The sequence below is a fragment of the Pinus tabuliformis genome, chromosome 1_1, assembly GCF_031772625.1.
Source record: "Pinus tabuliformis cultivar Carrire ecotype Pingquan chromosome 1_1, CPIR1, whole genome shotgun sequence".
Taxonomy (NCBI): domain Eukaryota; kingdom Viridiplantae; phylum Streptophyta; class Pinopsida; order Pinales; family Pinaceae; genus Pinus; species Pinus tabuliformis.
The window spans coordinates 963,194,898-963,216,201 of record NC_142297.1 but is presented as its reverse complement, the minus strand read 5'-3'; the positions used below and the strand labels follow the sequence as shown (position 1 = coordinate 963,216,201).

Genomic DNA, 21,304 nt, shown 5'->3' with positions numbered 1-21,304 from the left:
TAGAGGCAAGAATGTGAACCCAGAGATTGGGGGATCATCAAAACCCACTGCAAGCAAGAACAAGGAAAAGAGGAAGCAAAAATGGAAAGAGAGGAAGGCAAATGTTGTACAGAAGGCCAAACCTTCATGCACTCACTGCAAGAAGGATGGACATGATGATGAACATTGTTGGTCTTTGCATCCGGAGCTAAAACCCAAGAAGTTCGATGGCAAGAAGAAGAAGATTGTTGCTGCTATACAAAAAGATTTGGGGTCAGACTCAGGTGATGAAACAACAATCGCAGCCACAGGGATAAAAGGTTATCCACTTTAGAGAATGCAGAGATCAAGAAGCAGGTATAGAAGCTGCTCGAGAAAGGGTTCATAAGACCAAGCACATCACCATGCAAATCTCCAATCTTGTTGGTGAGGAAAAAAGATGGTTCATGGAGGATGTGCATTGATTACAGAGCACTAAATAAAATAACGATCAAGAATCATTATCCCCTTCCTCGCATTGATGATCTATTGGATCAGCTGAAAGAAGTTGTTTACTTTTCCAAGTTAGACCTACGTAGTGGTTACCATCAGGTCAGAGTAGCAGAGCAAGATGCATGGAAGACTGCTTTCAAAACAAAGCAAGGGTTGTATGAATGGCTAGTTATGCCTTTTGGCTTAACTAATGCTCTTGCCACTTTCATGAGAGTTATGAATGATGTACTCAGGCCTTTTATTGATGATTTTGTAATTGTATATTTGGATGACATTCTTCTTTTCAGTAAAACATGGGAAGAACATTTGAAGCATGTAAAGCAGACTCTAAATGTTTTGAAAAAAGAAAATCTCTATGTTAAGTTATCAAAATGTGAATTTGGCAAAATATCTTTGAATTATTTGGGTCATATTGTAGGGGGTGGTGAATTGAAGATAGATCCCTCTAAGGTTGAAGTCATTGTAAACTGGCCTAAACCCAAATCTGCTACAGAAGTTAGAAGCTTCCTAGGGGTAGCACAATATTGGAGAAAGTTTATTGCTAACTTTTCCTTAATTGCAGCGCCCTTACATGCTTTGACAGGATTGAACAAGGTGTTTCAGTGGGGGGGCAAACAGCAGAAAGCCTTCGACACTTTGAAAGAAAAAATTAGTACAGCACTAGTACTAACATTGCCAGATCTTCAAAGACCATTTGAGATTGAAACAGATGCCAGTGACTATGCCACGGGAGCAGTGTTGATGCAACATGGTAAACCCATATGCTACCATTCTAAGACATTTGATTCTACAGTAGTTAATTATCCCACATATGATAAAGAATTGTATGCATTAGTACAGAGTGTAAAGAAGTCGAAACATTACTTAGTGGGCAAGGAAATAGTTATACATACTGATCATCAGCCACTTCAATATTTGCACTCACAAACTAAATTGCAGCGATCAAGACACTATAGGTGGATGGGTTTTCTACAACAGTTTCATCTAGTCATCAGATATAAGAAAGGCATACACAATAAAGTTGCAAATATGTTGTCTAGACCAATTATAAATGCATCTACTATACTTAAGCATAACTCAGTAATGCATGAAAGCTACATTGAACAGTATGCTCAAGATGTGGATTTTAAAAATGTATATGCAACTTTATGTCATGGAAAAAAAGTAGAAGAATTGGACTATTATGTTAAGGACCAACTCTTGTATCATTTGGGAAAGCTATGCATTCCACAAACTAAAAGAGTTAACATAATTAGGGAAGCACATACTTCTCTGATATCAGGTCATTTTGGTGTAAGCAAAACGGTTGCACAGCTGCAAAGATTCTGCTATTGGCCAAGAATGCATGAAACAGTTTCTAGATATATTAAAGGGTGTACCATGTGTGCTAAAAGCAAGCCCAGCAATAGAAAACTAGGCTTGTACACTCCACTTCCAGTTCCTTCTCGTCCTTGGGAAAGTGTTTCCATGGATTTTGTTGGGGGATTGCCAAAATCTAGAAAAGGTCATGACTATTTGTATGTTATTGTGGACAGGTTCAGCAAAATGTGTATTTTAATACCTTGTAACAAATAGATTACAGCTAAACAAACAACGAAATTGTTCTTTCAGCATGTCTAGGTGCATTTTGGGTTACCCATTTCCATAGTATCTGATCGAGATTCCGGATTAGTTGGGAAGTTTTGGTCAAGTCTGTGGGAATTGATGGACACCAGACTGAAGAAGAGCACAGCCTTTCATCCACAAATAGATGGCCAAACAGAGGTGGTCAACAGGACAGTGATCCAGTTGCTCAGGGGTTATTGCAGCAAGCATCCCAAGCTTTGGGATGAACATTTATGTTATGTGCAACATGCTTACAACCGTGCTAAGCATTCTTCTACACAGATATCTCCTTTTGAGACCTGTTTTGGTTTTATACCAAGGTCTCCCTTGGATTTTGTCTTTGAAAAAGACATAGCGGTTGATGGACACAGCGATGTGGACAAAGCTACCAGGTTCATTGAACAAATCCAAGAAATTCACCAGGTAGTGCAAGAATAGTTGGAAAAGAGCCAAGCCAAGTACAAGGCAAGGCATAATAAGCACCGGATGGAGCATAGCTTCCAAGTTGGTGATCAAGTCTAGCTGTATACCAGCAAAGACGGGATGCAAGGTGAAGGAAAGAAACTGAAGCCAATAAGGTATGGGCCTTTCAAGATACTTGAGAAAATTGGTGAGAATTCTTTCCGCCTTGATTTGCCAGCTTACATGCACATCTATTCAGTGGTAAATGCAGAAAATTTAAGACTGTTTGAACCTTCATTAATTGAAGATCCCGAAGAGCAAAGTCAATTGCCTTCTATTGATGATCTGTTGCCTGAATATCTCAATGAGTTGCAGGAAGATACAATTCTAGATAGGAAGGTGAGAACTACGCGCAGAGGGGATGTTGAGTACCTAAGAATTGGACTCAAAGGTTCAAAACCCAGTAGTGCAAAATGGATAGAGATTGGGCAAGTGAGGCAGTTGTATCCTCACTTGAGCAATGCTTGAAAACCAAGTTTTGGTGGTCTAAAAGCCTTTTCATTGGGAAGGCGTGATCCAAATGGATCCTAAAACACTCTCTAAAGTCTTCAAAATCTACTTAAAATCGTTTAAAAGACCAAAAAAAATCGCATGAGAAAACCTTTCAAAAAGGCGGAAAACACTATCGGCAGCCAAAATTATGAAGAAACAATGAAAAAATGGGTTATCGACAACTTTGCACAGTAGTCGTCAGATCTAGCCGATCAATGGTCCAGATCTGATCGGAGAATCGCAATCGGCAACGGCAATTGGCGGAGATCATATGTATGTTGCGATAGCGATCGGCGGGGTCAACGAGGACCGTCAATCAAGCGCACAGATAGACAACCCACATTGCACCGCCATATCGCATTGGCGGATTTCAATAGAAGAAATTACCACGACCCGGGTCCCATTCGACATGCAACTGCGACTAGTCGCATCGGAGCCATGCAGAAGGGCAGATATATATATATACACGATGCAATTAGCTAGACCCGATGCAATATATAAACATTATTTGATATGATTTGAGATCCGTCAAACGGCATATTTCTGTGTATTTAGTGTATTTCGTTTATCAAACGAAATACAAAGGGAAGCGCCGATGCGATGGAACCCGAACCCGAAGGGGTTTGGGGAAGAAAATGTATATCATTTCAAATCCGCCCAAAACCATTTTTGCGTTATTTTCACAGTTTTAACATATTTTTAAAAATACAAAGGGACACGGCCGAAGTGGCTTGCGATAGCGATTGAGGGCGAACCCGATAGGAGAATAGGGCGCAATTTTGAAGATTTGAAGTCTAGAACGCTGTGTTTTGACGGATTTTCTCAGTTTCGAATATATTTCTCTGTGTTGACAGAGAACAGCTGGTTCAGGGGCTCCCAAGGCCCGAGGCACTCTTACGTTGCAGAATAGGTGGCCACCTCGCCTTAATGTGTTATGCAATGATTGTGTAACGCTAGAAGAGGGATTCAAGCAGACAGAGGCCGGGAGGCAGAAAGCCGAGAAGGAGAAACGAACAGGCTGCCCAAATTAGCTTTAAAGGCATAAACAGAGAGCAAACAGGGGCAAGTAGTATTGCAAGCAGTGCCAAGACAGAGAGCAAGACAGAGAAAGAGAGTGATTGAGAGAGTCTGTGTACTAAGAGAAGCTTGAGAGGTTCAAGCAAACTCTTGTTGTTGTATCTGTTGTGTTGAGACTCAAGTTGAGCTCACACTGTTGTAAAACTCTATTTTGAAGACATAATAGAGAGGCCACCACTAAAGGCTGGACCAAGAGATGTAGCCCAAGAGTATTGAGTGAACTCCTTATTAAACTTGTTGTGTTTATATGTGTTTGTCTATTATGCTTCTTTTATTGCGTCATTGTCTGTGTGTTTCGCAATCTTATCAGTCCATTGCATAAAATAACATAGGCAAATCCAAGCACATGAGTCTGTAATAACTTATTAATTGTATTAGATCTCATTATCAAATCATGCTCAGTTGAATCAAACTGCCTCAATGGAGGCTATACGCAACCCTTGCGCGACCTCTCTGGGATATAGATGTTGCCTCCCACACTCTAGCTAACTGCCTCTGGAAATGCCAGAATTCTCACTGGACTCTTCCTCCTGAACTAATTGTTGCCCCTCAATCACTAATGCTCCTCCATTTCCCTCACTAAATCATTGTGCACTTGGAAATTCGCAGTGCCTGGATGCTTGCTCCCTCACTTGTGTCTCTCCTCCTCTCATCGATCTGGTCTTATAATCTCTCATTGTAGCTTCAACGGCTATGATTAGATCCTCATCAACGGCTAAGATCATCTTAGACTAGTCCATCTCTGACTCTCTACACCAGTCTCGTTCATTCTCAATTAATTCCCTTTAATTAATCGATATCCCCAAGTTAGACTTAGGCATTTTTTAATTATCTATTAATTAATTCAATTGAGTAGTCTCTAGGTGCTTTCTCCCGAAACCTTTTTTGGGTTTTGGCGATCCCGTGTTCCTTAGTCTCTTAGACACAAATCGGGACTAGAACACTTGTCTGAAGTTACAAAAACTAACAAGATGCACATGAATAATTGTTTTTGTAAAAATTTGAATATTTTATAAAAAATTTGGTCGACCAGTCTTTTGGTCCAGTTTTTTTCCAGTTTAAGTCCAATTCGCAGTTTTGGCATCAACTGGTTCGATGACCAGTCCAGTTTTGACTCCTGAGACCTACCTAGTGTGTCGGGTTGAAGTAAAAGAAAAAAAAATTCACTGTTTACTACCATATATTAATATTTCAGATCAGCCATAAGGTTGAAGTTCCCAGGGATTACATCCATGAAATCTCTAGTGTGAGCTGACATTTCTGAATTTGCAATAAAGTTATATTGCAGAAATTTTCACACTCCAAGCATTGACCAATAGAAAGAGTGCCTATACAAAAGATCCAGGAAAGATATGTTGATTTGCAAAATCTGTCTTTTAAAGAAAAATAGTACATTTCACAAAGAATAATAAACATTGTTGACGGCAATTTTAACATCAGAATTGAACATGTAAGACCTAAAAATTTTAATGGGCTGCATGGAAAAACTTGAGCTTCTCCATACCAAGAGTATGGCCCACTGTAATAAAGGACAGCACATTTATAAACTAGGGATGATGAGCTAGTTAAAACTACTCAACTAATATGATCATTAATAGTGAACTGGCATAACATTAGGCTACAGTGACTAATGCATTAAATACGTCATAAATACAGCATGTCATGATTCACAACACCTAACATTACTGCCTAGTTATCAACTACCATCGTTTGGAGGAGATAATCAATTCTTGTTCTTGAAAATTATAATTCATATAAACACTATTGTACCTAAATTATTATATTACACTCGTTGATTCCATCTCTACCTAAACTGAAATCTTCAACCAAACAATAATAATGAAAAGGATTATTGGAAATCACTGGAATATTATCTCATCACATAATGAAATTGGAAAGGTCGTATTTTATCATTTGTATTCCAAGAAACTTCAATTAGAGGCTATCCCATCCTCGTATAGCAGGGGATGAAGCCTTTGAACAATTCCTAGATTCAATAAATTCATTCAATACAAGAATATAGAAGCAAAAAATATCACGCAGAATAATTCAGGGTCTAGCATATCTACTATGTTCGTCTTGGATTATAATTGCTACAAAGTTACTCTAAATGATAGGTGGAATTAAACAAAGCTCCACAAAGCTGTTGATGCTTAGAAGTCTATCCCAGTGTCATGAAAATTGTGAAAAGTCCTGCAGTCAAAATATTTATCCATGGGTAATATTATCGCCAACAAAAAATTGTGATTTTTACTAGGGTAAAATAAATGTGATAATATCATGTATGAAAAAATTGTCAGGTTGATTTAGATGTTAGAAAGATTGAAAAAAAAATTGAATATTTTTGTATTGCTTTAAATTTTGTTTATGTTTGCTGATTTTTACCAATAATTTCCTGAATATTAAGAATTTTTTTATTTTCCAGACCCTTGCCAATTTTTTCGCTGACAGGATGTCACCAACACTGGTCGATACTTAAGCATTTTGTTTAGAAGTTTTCTCTTATGACAACAGTTTCTCAGAAGCATGAACCATGCAAAGAAAAAGAAAAAAATATTTTACTAACCTGAGCAAAATTATTTATGATAGCAAGCCCACTACCTCCACCACTTACAACCACAAAATTGACAAGCCTGCAAGGATCAACAGAAGCTATGAGAGCCAGCACACTAGCAAGAGATGAAGAGGCTCAAAAGGACCAAAGTATAACAAAAATATTAATGTTTGAAAGAGAGAAAATCCAAATGATGTTTAGCACAAAGCAATCTGGTTATCTGGTGCTTGTAAACATAAAGCAAATTTTGACAGATTACCAAAAGTCAACTGCAACGAGACATTCCCAAACTGTGAGATCAACAATGTTCTGGGCCTCAATACGTTCTTTTACATTACCAGGCTCAGATGATTCCACCAATTCTTCTTCAATAAACCCAGGAACCACCTTCAAAGGAAATATTTCTGTTTCACAATCTCCAGCATGTGATTCAGATTTTACATCCAAAGACTTTGTGTGATTAAGAGATCTCACAGGATTTGGGATCAGATCAATCTCCTTAACTAGAGAATTCTTTGGACTAGAAACATATCTTCCAGAACTAAGGGGCTTTTGAACCACCTGTAATATCATAAAAGCAAAAAAATTCAAATAACATTATTTCCTTTTATTGACCAATAATTCAGAGTACCTTTTCTCTAGTCATCACAAATCTCTCATTTGTGAGCTACAGACTTACATTTGCAAATACAAATTATCAAATCCATGCAGAGGAATACCCTCTATTCTCAGCAATAACATAAAAATATGAATGCTTAATTAATACTTCATTTAGAGACATGATATTTGGCATGTAGATATTAACAAACGCATATGTTTTGAGAATTGCTAGTTTTAGAAGTTCAGTAAATAAAATTCACATGGAAATCACTATTAAATGGATCGGATTGTAGTCTTTAGCAAGTAGATAAACCGTGAGAAAGAATTTAGTGAACAGATTAGTGGAAGAAGATTTTTTTCTCAGCATTCAAGCAGGAATTATCGTCATTGTTGTTTTTTTTTTGCTTACATTGCTTAGTATTCTGTTGATTTTTCCTTTCCCGCATTAATTTGTATCATTGTTATGTAAAAAATGAATTCAAGCAACATATTTCCATATAGCATTACCAAGCATGTTAACGTGATCTTACCGGAACAGCATACATTACAGCGATGATGATTAACATGAGAATTGCGAAAAAACCACTGGTGCCATTTCCAGCATGAAATTTAGCCTGAAAATAGTTTCAGATAAATCAGTGTAAGTGTTTTTACATATGATCATTAAACTTTCAGCTAAAAATTTATCTACAAAAATATTTACTTTAAAGAAGATCCATTTTCTACCTCTAAAGCCTGCACTTTGGATAGTAGCTACGGCCTTCTATCTATATATTAGCTAATTAGGAGGAAATAATTCACATAATAGCCAAAATAACACAGTTGTTAACAATTGGAAAATAAACAGCATTGTTTGTCAACACATTTAATAGATGGAATTTTCTTTTTTTTCCAAGGAAAACCCAAGGCATGCTTCCCCACATTCGTGTATGGCTCCCTGGTAAAACCTTCGGCATAGACGAATGCGCCTCAATCAGAGGGATTCAAAATGGGCACCTGCCATCACAAAACTAGCCAAAAGCCCAGCAACAGTGACGACAACCAATTGACCTAAACTGTTGGGCTATTTGATAGATAACATTTAGCAAGGTGGTTTCCAGATTATTTAGGTGAGTCAATGGCTTCCAGTTTTACAAGTCAATGTTTCTTCTAAATATATGTACTGACCTTTATGGCAACTGTGCCAGTTTTTCCTCAGCCTTAACCATCTCTATTGTGCACCTTGGGATTTCTATCAGTCGCATCAGCTCTCCCTAGTAAGATTCTAACAGGTTACATAAACGATACCATTGAAGACTCAAAAGAAAAAACAATGTTCACAGATAACCAATGATAAGTAATGCGGCTAGAATTTCTTTCTTGTGTCATACAGCAGTAGACTATAAAACATCTCTTTCTAAGACTGGGCATAACAATGGCAGTGTTTGGAAACATGACCAGCTATGTAACTTTTAAGATGATAATTTTTCATGTTAGAGATTCAGATTAGGTAATGGTTGTTGTAAATGATGATGTTCCAAACCTCAGAGTTTTGGCAGTTAAAGCTTGGGTGGCATGCCTTATCATACATTTGAGAGAAATTATGTACTGCCCACTAAGCGCAACAGCAATTTCACATGATAATACATCATCAGATGCACTTGCAGTCTTCAAAGATTGCTTTGGTGGTCTCATGACTTCTATATTTATGTAATATCAGGTATCCTCAACCGTTATCATCTCTCAGATATAAAAATTTATATAAAATAAAAAATAAAACGGCATAATCGAACTTGTACCTCTGAATTTGACAAAAGACTCTAAAGGTTGCATGTTGGAAAAACAAAAACCTATTAGAATGAAATGAAAGTAGTGCTCCGAACACAATGGAACAATCTAGCTGGACCAGAAATGCACAGAAACAGAAGAATCTGGAAATCTTTTGATGCATGCAACAACACAGGTTCCAGATCTCGATTGACAACAAGAGTGGGCTTTCGAACAGGTTTTGATACCATGCTCAACAAAACAGGGTATTCCCACACAGGAGGCGCACCTTAGGCAACCTCTTACACAACCAACTCAAAGATCAGTATACAAGTGTATTACATGGTTAAAACCTTTGAAGAAAAACAATCCACGATCCCATCCTATGTGACCACTTGAGGCATCATATCAATGCAAAAGAAAAATTTATACTTGAGAGTTTCAAACAATCTTCAACAAATGCCCCTCCATGTTGTTTAAATAGAGATCATGGACCAGCCAAGTGTTAAACCACAGATCAATATCGTCGTTCATATTGATGAGAATATGAATACTTAGATCACTTTATATCCAGAACATATCATGACTATCCAATTACATAACTATGAATGCATACTAACACATACTAAAGAAACACACTTTTGACTAAAAACATATTAGACCAAGTTGATACTAACTAACTTCTTAGAGTGTAAATATCCTAACAAAAAATGTTTCTATAGTTACCATTCTAGCAATAGGGCAAATGTCTCTTCACAATATCCCTTCTTCTTGTGCAGAACCGCAAGTCTTACTTTGTTTCTTTCCATAATTTCCAATTGCAAACTACAGTGCATGTTTAATTTTTAATAATGGCATTGATCATTGGACAATGGATTTTATCATAATTAAGTTATTCATAATGTTGCTTGATCAGGATTCTCAATCATAGAGTCATGTAAGCTTATCGATGTTGATTTCTTATTATTTTAAGCTTGTTATATGTCATTCCTATATATGCTAGTGTGCGTGTGTGTGTTTTGAAAAATGGCAAACCTTATCACAAAAATCAAATTCAAATAAAATCCTATCATTGTTGAACCCAAACCATAGGAGCAAAGGTTTCTGCATAATCAATTAACTCTAGGCTCTTTCTAAAAGAAAAGTTTCGCTACAAATTTGACCCTGAGCTACACGATACATCCATCAACTGCATGCTTTATCTTGTACCACCATCGAGAATCAATCAATGACTTCCTAGTTGGTCCTGGAACAATCTCCAAAACATCATTCCTGAATACGAAGTTGTACTCCCCTATCATGGTATCCTACATTACTTATTCTACATTTACCTCCTAGAAGCTGGAAGGCTCTATGTCAAGAATGGAAGGACAATAGGAAACATAAGTAGAATACTTTTTAGGGGGGAGTGACTCACACAAAAAAGGTCTTTGGCACTCCTACTTACTCTTGTGCCCTATATAATATATGAGTAAGCCATAGCAATTTTCTAGCTACACTGCTAAGTTTAGAAGTAGCGTTCCTTCACTAGAACCAAGCTGCTGTAAATCTAATTTCCCTTGTTCTTTCAAATCAACAAAGGATTCTCTCCTCCTTCAATCTCTGTAGAATATTCATGGGACTTGGAGCACCAATCATCTTTCACAAACTTCCCATCTTCCTCCACCATTGTCTTTCGTTGTGCTAGAACATAAATATAGGGTAAACTTCAAAAGTTTCCTTGTAATGAGATACCTCAAGTCTCTCACCAATAAGAGCCTCTCCTAGAGCCTTTGCCTTTAAAATATTGTAAGGACATATATTCAAAATGTGGATGGCAGTATTACACACTTCTTCCCAAAGGCACATGGGCAAATCCATACCATGGATCATGGCTTTTGTAGTCCTGATAATGGACTAGTTCTTCTTTTTTGCAACCTGATTCTATTGTAGGTTGTATGTCATCCATTCAAAATTTACACAATAGTATTACATGCTTCTGCCCAAAGACATATGGGCAAATCCATGTCATGGACCATGGCTTTTGCAGACTTGATAATGGGCCGTTTCTTCCTTTCTGCAACCCATTCTATTGTGGGTTGTGTGGCATCTATTCAAAAGGTAGATAGCAATATTACATACTTCTACCCAAAGACACATGGGCAGATCCATGTCATGGATCATGGCTTTTGCAATGTTGAAACTTGATAATGGATTGGTTCTTCCTCTCTACAACCCATTTTGATGTAGGTTGTATGCATTGACAACTCCCTCTTTATCCCTACATCCCTACAGCAACCATCAAACTCTTTGAATGTGTACTCTCCTCCATTTTCAAACCTCACACTTTGATCTTCTTACTTGTTTGACTCTCAACCAAGGCCTTGAACTCCATGAAATTACTAAACACTTCATCCTCAGTCTTCAAAAAATAAATCCAACTTTTACATGACGGATCATCAATGAAGGAAACATAAAAAAGACTACCTATTTAATGAGTTAGAGGACAAAGGTCCACACATATCTGAATGGATCAAGTCAGAAATCTCTCTTGGCTTATGTTCACTCGATGGAAATACAATTTTCTAATGTTCATCAGCACATCCCTTACGCATTCCAATGTTCTCAATTTTGAAAGTTGGTTATGCCTGAAACATATCCTCAAGAGAGGAAGCGCTCCATGGTGCAAGTAGCCAAAATGCTTATACCATAACTAACGCATCTTGCAATGGTCATGCATGAAAATGGTTACCCACCAAAATGGGTAACCCCATAACAGGAACTTTTTCTCTGACATTTGACGGTGAACCAAAAATCCAGCAGCCCCTACCAGCTACCATTAGATGATGATATGCCATGTACCTCCTCCATTTGCATCAGCCATGTGCCTCTCACCATCTGACATTGTCACATGGGTAAAGGTGGGCTACTATTAAAAAGGTACCTTGATCATTCAGCAATTAGATGCTCATACTTGTTTGTTTTGGGCATTTAGTAAGCATAACAAAGTGATATGGAAGATTGGCATGCCTTGACCATAATTTTGTTCTCTCACATTACCAAGGGGTGTTAATTTTTAACCCTAGTCTAGTGGGACATCCCTGTTGAAGTTTCTAAGTCTAACAGTTAGAAACCCTCCATGTACTTTTTGATTTATTCCTTCCTACTTGTTCTGATTAATTAACAAGTTATTTACCATGTAAATGCTGAAAATAAACACAAGTACATGCTCGACACATTACAAATCATCGACTAAAGGAAACAGAAACAAGCACACAAATGACACCATTATTTTTGGACTAATGTCCCCCGGAAAAACCCAATGCGGGAAAACCGGTGCAGCTATTTGAGGGTTTGATTTATTAAGCAATTTCAGAATACAATCTGGGTGCCAAATCCGGCTCACCCAACAGAGAAAATCTCAACAGTAGTACCTCTCCTTCGGAGACAAATGCTCCGGCTGAAACCCCGGATAAACACTCCGGCAGCTCCTCAGCTCCAATCTGCCCCACAAAAAAACCCCAGCGTCAGCCTCTTCGGCCCTCCACATCATCTTTCCCAGCAATTCCCGGCAGTTCCGACTGCTCCTCGCAGTTCCAACTTCTCCCCTTTGCGTCAGCGTTCCCGGTAGTTCCGACTTCTGCCCTCTGCATCAACTTTCCTGGCAGTTCCGACAGTTCCCAGCTGTCCCGACAGTTCTGGCTTTTGCCCTCTGTGTTAGCTTTCCCGACTATTCCAGCAGTTCCCAGTAGTTCCCGACTGTTCCCGGCAGTTCTAGCTTCTGCCCTCTGTGTCAACTTTCCCGGCTGTTGCGTTGATCCTCCCGGCACTATCTCTGCCTCTCTACTTCTGTATTCACTACCCCTCAGCTGCAACTCCAGATCACTCTCTCAACTTTCTCAGCAAACCCAACCCCAGAAAGTCGAAATCTTGATCTCTTGGTGTGTTCTCCAAGTGACCCTCAAGCCTCCTCTTATACTTTTCTCGTTGACAAATCAACGGCCGAGATGAAGTCCCTAATCAACGGCTAAGGTTAGATCTGGCTTGATCCATGTCTTTTGGACCATTCTAACACAGTTTTATATTAATTCACATTAATATTTTATTTTCCCTAAGTTTAGACTTAGGGACTCCATTAAAAATATTAATTATTTTAATATCTCCCAAACTGTTTAGAATCTGCCCAAACCCTTTTTGGGTATTGGAAATCTCATGTGCCTTAGCCTCTCCACCAATTTTCGTGGCTAGGGCACATCCTATGCTACCCCAAATCAACAATCCCTTAAGGCCCTTTGGGGTATAGGAGGGGCACTACTTGGGAGGCCATGATTGAGATAGAATGTTCCATTTTCCCTATACCATATTTAACACTTTCCATGTCACATCACAAGCCCTATATCTCAACTCCATTGTTCAGATACAACTTATCATTGGTTCTTGGGGATCTGACACTCATATGTTCACAGACTTGGCTCGGAAACTTTGCCCTAGGAGGTTACGGCAGCTAAAAGAAAAGTAACAGCATGTTATGGCCACAATAAAACAAGAAAGAAAATCAAAATGCAAAAGATGGTCGAGGCATAAATATTAGCACATGGGCAAAAGCTTAAGCATGAGCTCTACCTCCCTCACATGGCCATCACCTGATTCCTGAGCATATGATGCCCCATTACATCGAGAAGGAACCCTTGCATGTCCCAACCCTAATGAGCAAGAAACTAACTCATCTAAAGGGGTAATAAAACTGCTACATCATAAAAAGCAAGTGCTAACAATTGAGCTATAAGTGGTAATACAAGGAATAATCAAAAAAATAGTAAAATAATCAGTTGGTTCCTTTGACCATGGCACTTGACCATGAAGTATTCTCCCCTCCATTACCACATTATTGTTGATTTTTGGTAGCATCGGATGTGTTCTAAGTCTCAAAATTTGCAGGGAGACTTAGATACATGCATTCTCCAATATCCAAAAATTGTTTTGGGAAATTCCACCTGGAGACAGTTTTATTAAAATAATTAATTCTTTTTAATAGGACCCTAAGTCTAAACTTAGGAAATTAAAATAATTAATGGGTATTAATCTAAACTGTGGGTGAAACTTCTAGAAGAAGGCGCAGATACTCAATTACCCGAGTAAGATCAATTTTCTCACTGGTCGAAATTTGGCAAGAGAAAATCGAATCAGAGGGAGAGTCGCAAGTGAGAAAGAGAGAGAGAGGGCATCAGCATCAGTCAGGAGTACAAGACAAGAAGATGCAGAGCAAGCAGAGCTAGCGCAGATGTGTGACACAAAAAGAGGCAGCGCAAGGCAGGTTGATGCTGGAACTGCGTGAGCAGTCTAACACTGGGCCAGCGTGAGGAAAAGTGACATAAGAAGACACAGAGGGATTCATAAGGCTGAGAAGCATTTCTCCTGGATCAGAGATGTGTCAAGAAGCATCTATAAAGTTTCTCACTTATGTTTTGTTGGTTGTATATTGTACAAGAGATTTTTGTTGAAGAATAATAAAGAAACCCTCATTTGCTGCATCAGTTTTCCCACATTGGATTTTCCAGGGACAGTTGTCCAAAAATAACTGTCATTGTGGTTATTCTTGTGTTGTTATTGCATTCGCTTTCAGAATTTTATTTGTGAAGTTTGCAGTAGAATTTATATTGATATTCGTCATAATAACACAGTGATTAACTTATTTCTGAATTAATAAGTAGAAGGAATAATATTATCACTTCAATAGGATTTCTATTTTGAAATTCTCACATGGTATCAAAGCGAGGTTAAGCAGGAGTGCAAACTAAAGAGCTCTCGTTGAAGAAAAGGAGGGAGTTCGATATTGCTACAAAGACAGAAAATCGACAACCCAGAGAATTGTGTAGCTCTCAGTAAAGGACGCAATTTATTCTACAACAAATGTTGGGGTAGGATAGCGCCAAAAAACAACACAAAGATGGATACTCAAAGTAACTCAGAATTGGCTTCTAGACTAGAAGAAGAATTTGCTTGCCTAGCAAGTTCAGTGTTAGCAGATGTTTGGTATATTGATAGCGGGGCTTCAACTCATATGACTGGAGTACGAGAATATTTCTCGAGCTATCAAGAAGAACAAATGGATTTCCATATTACAATGGGAAATCGGACAAAGTGTACTCCAGTAGGGAGGGGCACCATAGCATTTCAGACAGAAGCAGGAACCAACATCTGAGCCACCAATGTTCTGCATGTGCCTGGATTAGGAATGAATATGATTTCAGTGTTTGATCTACAGGACAAGGGATACGATGTATACTTCATTGGAAAGAAAGTATACGTCAAGCATCCAAGTTGGAAGAAGAAAAGACAAATTGGAACTCGAAGCAACAAATTGTATAGGTTGCAGCTTGAGTCTCCAATGGCACTGATAGGCAACAACTATGATGGTGAAAAGGAACGAAATGAATTATGGCATAAGCAAATGGGGCATTTACACCATGGAGGATTGAGGATGCTCAAAGAGATTGTTACAGGAGTACCAGTCCTTAGTAATGAACATGATGACTTATGCAGAGGGTGTGTACTAGGGAAGTACGCTAAAGCAGCTTTTTGTAGAAGTAACAATAGAGCAGAATGTGTATTAGGATTGATACACTAAGATATTTGTGGTCCTATGTCCACAAGAGCTCTTAGTGGTCGTGAATACTTTGTCACCTTTATTGATGATCACTCTAGAAAAACCTAGATCTATTTGTTAAAGACCAAGGATGATGTCTTTGATTATTTCCGAGAGTTTAAATCTCTTGTTGAAAATATGACAAGGAAAAAGATAAAGGTATCGCGTTTAAATAACGGTGGAAAATATACGAACAAAGACTTCACAGATTTCTGCGCAACATAGGGCATCAAAAGAGAGTGGACAACTCCATATAATTCGAAGCATAATGGATTAGCAAAACGAAAAAATAGAACTATTGTTGGGGCAGCCAACGCTATGTTGTATGATCAGGATCTACCTAGGTATCTATGGGAAGAAGCTTGCAACATAGCAGTGTATATCCAAAATAGAACTCCTCATAGAGCATTGGGGAAGAAAACGCCCAAAGGGGTCTTTAGAGGGAAGAAGTCGGAAGTCAGTCATCTCAGGATATTTGGAAGCGTGACTTATTGTCACATTCCAGACAAGAAGCGCAGTGAACTAGATCAGACTATAGAAAAGGGGTATCTCGTAGGATACAGTGAAACCTCAAAGGCATACGCAATCTACATTCCTGACAATAGGAAGATTGTACTGAGACGGGATGCAAAGTTCATGGAGGACAGAGCTTTCAGGAAATCTCGTGAGATGCCTGCAGGAGATCAGTCAGGAAATGTTCCCATAGTCCAGGAGCAACAAGGGCAACGAGGAGGACAAGCAGGAGGACAGACACCTGGATCATGTACAGTGACCAGTAACAGTAACTCCTTGGAAGGAGGAAATGCAAATAGTTCTTAGCAGATGGAACAACAAGATCAAGAGAAGGAGTTGGTTGAGCCTCCCACCACCAGTGGTAGAACTAGTAGAGAAGTATGACAGACACTGAAGGAAGCAAAGGAGTTTTTTGGAGCTCCTAGAACCGAGAAAAGACAGTGTAGACAACCTTACAGGTACAAGGCATTGGTAGCTCGTTGAAGAACCCTCTAGCTTTTAGGAAGTTGTTCAACACCAAGTATGGGTGGATGCCATGGTAGAAGAATGCAACTCTATCATGATAAATGATGTCTGGGAAGTAGTACCTAGACCAAAAGATAGATCAGTGGTAGGACCAAGATGGATCTACAAGATCAAGTATACTGCAAATGGCAGTATAGAGAAGTACAAGGCTAGGTTCGTGGCAAAGGGGTATGCTTAGAAAGAAGGAATAGACTATGAAGAGACCTTCGCCCCAATTGCTCAATACACCTCTATCAGATCTGTTATATCCCTAGCATCTCAAATGGGATGGGAGATTCACCAAATGGATGTCAAGACAACATTCTTGAATGGGTTGATAGAAGAGGAGGTGTATATAGAACAGACCGAAGGCTTCGAAACTCATTGAGAAGAGAACTCATGTTTGCATATTAAAGAACACCCTGTATGGGCTCAAGCAGACACCCAAGGCATGGTATGGTCAGATCGATAGTTACTTGCAGCAGTTGGGATTTGTCAAGAGTGGTGCTCATCCCAATCTCTACTATTTGATGGTAGAGAATGAGCCACTTATTTTGGTATTATATGTAGATGACTTGTTTCTAACTGGGTCATCCAGGCTCATATAAGATTGCAACAAGAATCTTGAAGTTGAATTCAACATGAAGGACATGGGGTTGATGCATTATTTTCTAGGGTTGGAAGTTTGGCACAAGAATGGGCAGATCTTCCTTGGACAAGGAAGATATGCTACAGAAATTTTGAAGCGATTTAGAATGCAGGATTGTCGACCCATGGCTACTCCCATTATCACCAATTGGAAGAAAATAAATGCATCAGGAGACAAGGAAGTAGACCCCACCTTGTACAGGCAACTCATTAGGTCGCTCATGTATCTGGTCAGCACTAGGTCAAACATTTGCTTTGTTGTCAACACTCTAAGTCAGTTCATGGTGGAAGCAAAAAGGGTGCATTGGGCAGCAGCTAGACACATCCTTAGGTATGTGTGCGGAACAGTCGAATATGGGTTGAAATACTCCCGAGGGGAGGACATCAGATTGAATGGGTTCACAGATGCAGATTGGGTAGGTAGTTTAGTAGACCGAAAAACTACCTCGAGGTACTGCTTCAGTGTTGGATCAGGGATGATATCTTGGTGCAATAGGAAGCAGAAATCGGTAGCTCTGAGCTTAGCAGAAGCAGAATATATGGAAGCCAGCACAGCTACGTGCGAAGCTATATGGCTCAGAAAATTGCTTGTGAGCTTTCTCAGAAAAAGGATGGAAGTGACCAGGGTCTACGGTGATAATCAGAGTTGTATAAAACTCTCTGAGAATCTAGTATTTCATGATCAGACAAAACATATAGATATCAGATGTCACTTTATCAAAGACTATGTTCAGCATGGGGCAGTATAGCTACATTATGTCCCCACAGGAGAGCAGGTAGTTGATATACTCACAAAGGCTCTCGGAAGAGCTAAGTTCACTTAGTTCAGAGAGCAGATGGATATGGTAGAAAATTTGTTTCAGTAGCAACAACAGTTTGTAGTGCAAAGGCAATTGGCAGTGGCAGTGCCAGCAGCAGCACAGATGCAAAAATTCAAAGGGAGTTGTAGTACGGATGCACAAATTCAGAGGGAGTTGCAGTACGGATGCAGTGTTGACAGTGGCAAGGTCAGCAACAGTACAGATGTGCGCAGAGGTTGTTGGACAACATGTCAAACATCAACAACACAAAGGGAGATGTTACATAACAGAGTGATGCTTTAGCAGATTGGATTGCTAGAGCACATTCCTCGCTAAGAAGGAGTGTTGATTTCTAGTAGCATTGGATGTGCTCTAAGTGTCAAAGTTTGCAGTGAGGCTTAGACACATGCATTTTCCAATACCCAGAAATCGTTCCCGGAGACAGATTTATTAAAATAATTAATTATTTTTAATGGGGCCCTAAGTCTAAACTTAGGAAATTAAAATAATTAATGGGTATTACTCTAAACTGTGGGTGAAAATTCTAGAAGAAGGTAGAGATCAAGTCAATATGATCCTAGCCATTGATTATAATCTAATCTGGGTCATTGATTGATCAACAAGAGGATTATAAGAGAAGGCTTGATGGGCACATAGAGAACACACCAGAGGCAAATACTCAATTACCCGAGTAAGATCGATTTTCTCACTGGTTGAAGTTCGGTAAGAGAAAATCAAATCAGAGAGAGAGTTGCAAGTGAGAAAGAGAGAGAGAGAGCATCAGCATCAGTCGGTAGTACAAGGCAAGAAGACGCAGAGCAAGGAGAGCCAGCGCAGATGTGTGACATAGAAAGAGGCAGCGCAGGGCAGGTTGACGTTGGGAGTGCGTGAGCAGTTTGATGCTGGGCCAGCATGAGGAAAAGTGACGCAGGAAGACGCAAGGGGATTCCAAGGGTTGAGAAGCATTTCTCCTGGATCAAAGATGTGTCAGGAAGTGTCTGTAAAGTTTCTCACTTCTATTTTGTTGGTTGTATATTGTACAAGATATTTTTGCTGAAGAATAATAAAGAAACCCTCATCTGCTGCACCGGTTTTCCCACATTGGGTTTTCCCAAGGACGATTGTCCAAAAATAACTATCATTGTGGTTATTCTTGTGTTGTTATTGCATTCGCTTTCATAATTTTATTTGTGATGTTTGCAGTAGAATTTATTTTGATATTCACCGTAATAACACAATGAATAACTTATTTCTGCATTAATAAGTAGAAGAAATAATATTATCACTGCAACAAGATTTCTATTTTGAAATTCTCACAACTATTATACACTAACACCTATCAGTTGATGGGTGGACCAACAAAATGTCACCTCCCCTTAAGATATGGAAGCACCTAGTAGGGTTGACCATTAGCCACCCCTACCAAGGGAAAAAACACCTTTGCAAGGACTTAGTCCTGATTTTGTAAGGTGATATTTGTTTGAAGTATTAACATGCCTTTAACATTCAAGATTGGTTCGCATAGATGCATCATTGGCCTTAGTCTCTAATGGATGGTTTCTTTCACTAGAATCCATTTTGTTTTTATTTGGCACCCACTCCACACGTACCCAGGCCTTTCAGACAAGTACCTAGCCTAAGCATATGCGGTGTTGAGAGACTGAAGCCTCCTAATAGCATTAGCAAATTACACATCCCAAAGTACCTCCAAGACCTAGGACATTAGTCAACTTTGATCTTGCTTTGAAGATTTTTCATGATGACATCACTCGATCAGTATGCCCCTAGGCTACACTTGACACAACCTGATGGGCAGGAGTTGATTCAGAGCCCAAATGAGGACGATCTCCCATTAAGAGACGAGGGAGGGCTTGTTACACCAAAGGTAGCCCTAACATTGGAGATAAGGAGGCCATATTTGACTAATGGAGACCCACAGAGACCACATGATGGCACCCCAGCTGCATTTGTACCACAAAGGAGATATTGAGGGGGATTTAAGGTCCATCCCTCAAATTTTGGATCATCCAAGCATCTTTACACACTTTGACACCTCAGCACACTTTGGCATGGCATTTTGAGCCCTAATTGAGCATGACTTCAACATTTAGAGAGGTTCGGCTCACATGTGTGGGATAGTTTGGTCTATTTTATCATTAGCTAACGGGTTTTCTTATAACCCAAGGTCATTTAACGTCAAACTTGTTTTAGGGGCTTCATTAGACTTAAATACGTGAGATAAACCTCATATAAATAGAGGTTACTCACATTTCATTTTCATCATCACTTATGGATCAATTTGATTGTCTTAGAGATTTCGGCCTTAGCTAAAATTCACGTTGTATCTTGCAGAGATGTGATCTATTGAGGATTTTTGCTTATGAAGTTATTCTTTGGTATTGGAGATGTCATTTTGGAGCATTAAAGGATTGATTCATGCATTCTATCTTGTAATTTTTCCTTGTATTTACATATTTATATTTTGTGGCTATTACATGGAATGGTCAATTCTTAGGTTTCTATGTGCTCATTATTGCTGAAAAATATTCTATGGAATCTTAGCAATAGTATTCTATGCATTACCCACTATAAAATTTGTATGACAATCCCCTAAGTGAACCTTTCAACTAGCTCTCCTCGTTGACTTTTCTCCCACACAAAAATGATGGCTAGGGGATGAAATTTAAGGTTTCATATTTCCCTTACTCCTTGCTAGGGTTTAGTACTTTCCTCCTAAGTTAGGAATCCTATAGACTTCTTGACGCAAGGTCAAGGCACTGGCCTTGGTCACATTGCTAATCACACCAAAGACTCACATTAAACTTCATTCTTTAGCCAAACCTAAATTTTGGCCTCTTAACTTAAGTTGCTAGCTAGGGTTAGGGCATCAATTTCAACAGGGGTTAACCCTGTTGCATGTTGGAGGAATTCAACACTTGGTTATAAGGTATTTGCCACAAAATCAACCTCTTCCCATGGCTGATTTCTCAATTTTGAGGCTAACGTCCTTTGTCCTAGGTAAATTTTTGCCCTAAAAAAATCGTAGTTTGCCCTAGGCTTCAACTTGAGGATTGTTGAAGGCTTCTTGTGCCATAAATTGATGATACCTATTCATTTCAAGCCTTTTGATCCTAGACAAGCCTATTGACCTTGCTAATTCTCAAACCCTAGGTCACGTCGTGCCTTAGCTAGGCCTCTTGGAGAATG

General features: G+C 39.0%; 1 protein-coding gene across 3 annotated transcripts in view; it reads right to left on the bottom strand.

The window, feature by feature from the left end:
* LOC149217698 (protein NUCLEAR FUSION DEFECTIVE 4-like) overlaps positions 1 to 21,304 on the bottom strand; it is a 238,943-nt gene that overhangs the window by 110,109 nt on the left and 107,530 nt on the right. For all 3 annotated transcript variants that reach the window (XM_089393047.1, XM_089393045.1, XM_089393046.1), the window contains exons 9-11: positions 7,792 to 7,875; positions 6,921 to 7,222; positions 6,674 to 6,740 (exon numbers count right to left, since the gene is read on the bottom strand). In XM_089393047.1, coding sequence (XP_089249173.1) covers positions 6,674 to 6,740; positions 6,921 to 7,222; positions 7,792 to 7,875 — 453 coding nt within the window. The remainder of the gene's footprint in view (positions 1 to 6,673; positions 6,741 to 6,920; positions 7,223 to 7,791; positions 7,876 to 21,304) is intronic.